Source organism: Tupaia chinensis, unplaced genomic scaffold, assembly GCF_000334495.1.
Source record: "Tupaia chinensis unplaced genomic scaffold, TupChi_1.0 Scaffold142833_1, whole genome shotgun sequence".
Lineage (NCBI taxonomy): Eukaryota > Metazoa > Chordata > Mammalia > Scandentia > Tupaiidae > Tupaia > Tupaia belangeri.
Window position 1 is genome coordinate 344,386 of NW_006202678.1, and position 3,045 is coordinate 347,430.

The 3,045-nt window shown below is 44.2% G+C and overlaps 1 protein-coding gene across 1 annotated transcript; it reads right to left on the reverse strand.

The window, feature by feature from the left end:
- Window positions 1-767: 767 nt before the first annotated feature.
- On the reverse strand, window positions 768-1,780 carry LOC102474503 (putative olfactory receptor 10D3). Its single transcript, XM_006163694.1, has 2 exons — window positions 1,348-1,780; window positions 768-1,270 (listed from the first exon to the last, which is right to left on the reverse strand). Exons 1-2 carry the CDS (start codon window positions 1,778-1,780, stop codon window positions 768-770), a joined length of 936 nt encoding a protein of 311 aa, XP_006163756.1.
- Window positions 1,781-3,045: the final 1,265 nt, after the last annotated feature.

The window sequence follows — 3,045 nt, forward strand, 5'->3', positions numbered from 1 at the left end:
TGGGGCATTGACCAAAAACGCTTGCTTAGGTCTTTTTGATAAGAGAAAAATTTACGAATTATCCCCGTGTACTTCCCTCAGGCCTCAAGGAAGGAAGATGGCAACTTGCCTCACCCTCCTGGCACCTGGAGCTAGATGAGCCTTTCACTTTTCTCTTAGGGCTGCCTGCTCACGGCTAACTGCCTACCACATTGGGACCAACCCTATTTGCCTGAAAATCTGTGAGGAGAGAAATTAGGATAAAACCAAATTTGGGATTGAAGAAAACACAACTTTTCTGACAAACTCTACATTATTTTCTCTCCAGATGGTTGGGAAGGAAGAAAAAAGCACATTACCTTAACTCTAACATTTAGTCTGTTACTATTAAAAGAAAGCTCTATTATTGCCTCAATTTATTAAAATCTCTTTTTTTCTATTTACTACCTTTCCCCATAAGCTTGTCTCACACAGAGAATGGAGGAGAGTAAACACATAAAATTGTGCAAAATGGTGCAATATATACCTTCCTTCCAGGAGCAGGTGATTTTCCACTGAAGAAAGGCAAAAATAACATCCAAGATTCTACTATTGATATTTTAAAGATGGATAGAAAGGCAGTACTTAGATAATACCAGAAAATGCATGACTTTATTATTCTGTAGTAGTCCACACCAATTAGCATATGCTAAAAATTCCAAGTTATTGTTACATGTGAGGATTTCAGAATGGAGTTTCACCTGTCACGGCAGTAAGAACTGCAGGGACACACACCCCTCCACTGGCTCTTATGAACTGTCGGGGACCTGGGCTGTCCTGGGCAGTATTGTTTTCAGGGCTGTTTGCACTTCCTTGTTCCTCAGGGTGTAGATCACAGGATTCAGCATTGGTCCAACCAGATTCATCAGAATCTGAACTACAGTTCCCAGCATGGGGCTGGGTGTGGGCTTCAGGTAGACGGTGATGATGGGCCCATAGGCACAGAGTATGGCAACAAGGTGGGCGCTGCAAGTGGAGAAGGCACGGCGTCTTCCCTCAGTTGTACGGATGCTCAAGATGGAGACCGTGATTCGAGTGTAGGAGACGAGGATCAGAAGGAAGCAGACGAGCGACACTAGGCCAACATTAGTGAAACTCACCCTCTGAGCCAAAGATGTGTCACCACAGGCCAAGGGCAGGAGGGCTGGGATGTCACAGAAGAAGTGAGCCACTTCATTGGGACCACAATAGGGCAAGATGAAGGTGAGGGATGTCAAGACACTGGAGTGGATGCACCCTAACAGCCACGTGCCTGCAGCCAGGAATAGGGCAAGATGAAGGTGAGGGATGTCAAGACACTGGAGTGGATGCACCCTAACAGCCATGTGCCTGCAGCCAGGGCCATGCATACTCGAGGATTCATGATGACAGTGTACCGCAGCGGGTAGCAGATGGCAGTGAAGCGGTCATAGGCCATCACAGTATACAGGAAGCACTCAATGCTCCCAAGGAAGTGGAAGAAGAAAAGCTGGGAGACACAGTCTTTGTAAGAGATGAGTCGGCTCCAACCCATGAGGTAGAGCAGCATTTTGGGACAGGTCACAGAGGAGAACCCAATATCAAACACCAAGTACACCAGGAAGTACATGGGTTTGTGAAGGCGAGCAGAAGAAATAACAGCCACAAGGATGGACACATTCCCCAGCAGCGTGCAGGCATAAAAGGGCAAGAACAGCACAAAAAGTATAGTGTCCAGCCCCTCCGTGTGTGGGATTCCCAACAGGATGAACTCAGTCACTGCTGAGCAGTTCTCCACTTCCATGAGCCTGTCCTGGGGAAGAAAGAGGAAGCAGAGTCCATGGAGGAAGGTTCTGGCTGATTTCAATGTGTGAACACCCTGGGGGATACTTTATAATTTAATGACTATATTTTGGTTCTGAATTATGGAATGACTACTTGTGACTCACCTTATAGGGTGTCAACAGCTGAAGACAACAATCAGAGACAACTTAACAGTTTCTGTAGAAATAGTTTTGTTGTACCAATTCCCAAGGCAGATATTCCTTTTTAAGACAGTATTTTTTAAATGTGACAGCAAGTATTTTCCAAAGGAAGTACAGGCTCCCCCAAAACATGATCCTTCTCCCATAATAGAGAGATATCAAGCCTCAGAAACATATAAGGTTTTTTTCATATGTCTGGAGATACTACCTACACTTGAGAATCACTGTATTTGTGAACAATTATTGCTGACAAAATTATATTTTGTCCCTGTGGTTTTCTTCCTTCTTTTTTTTTTTTTTTCGTTTTTGCCATAGGGCACATGCATTCACTGGGGAGAGACCAAGAGAGGGAAAATAAGAAATCACAGCTCAGGGAGTCAGAGAGAGGGAAAGTGAAAAAGCAAGGCACCAGGGCCAGGACTTGAACCACAGTTGGCCATGGGAGAGTCCAGCACCTTAACCACACGCAACCTGCCAGCCCACCCTTGTGTGTTTTTAAGGGCTAAAGGGTGTCACAAATGTTGAACAATCACACTATTCAGTTCAACATGTTCATACAACATGAGAGTGGTTCATTTAGTTCTCATAGTAGCCCTTCGAGAGCAATGCATGGCAGAGGGGACACTGGGCAGGAGAAAGCTAAACAATTATCCTTGGTGCAGGTCTCTGGCAAGTAGTAAAACCAGGGCTCTGAGTCCCCACCTGCTTTAGACATGCGTGTCTCCCTTGTACTGCATCCATGGTAGATGTGGTGTGTCATTGCCGACTTTGAGGGACCTTGCCCCATGTTATCCATGTTTCCCTTTGATATCATCAGGTTCTGAAAAGGCCTCTGTTTCCCCATTGTAAGAAATGGAAACCAACTTGTCTCCCAGTTATACACACACATACACATACGTACAGAGTCACATACACACATACACTATATATACACACACACATAAACATATATGTGTGTGTTTCTGTGTATGTGTATATATATATGTGTGTATATAGTCTAGGAGTGTGTGTATATATATATATATGTACATATATATATATATATATATATATATAGAGAGAGAGAGAGAGAGAGAGAGAGTGT

What these genes read in the sequence shown, in the direction of transcription:
- LOC102474503 (XM_006163694.1), bottom strand. Translation starts at nt 1,780, where the DNA reads ATGGAAGTGGAGAACTGCTCAGCAGTGACTGAGTTCATCCTGTTGGGA. An exon ending in ATGCATGGCCCTGGCTGCAG is followed by an intron (nt 1,271 to 1,347) that starts GCACATGGCTGT and finishes TCCTGGCTGCAG; the next exon opens with GCACGTGGCTGTTAGGGTGC.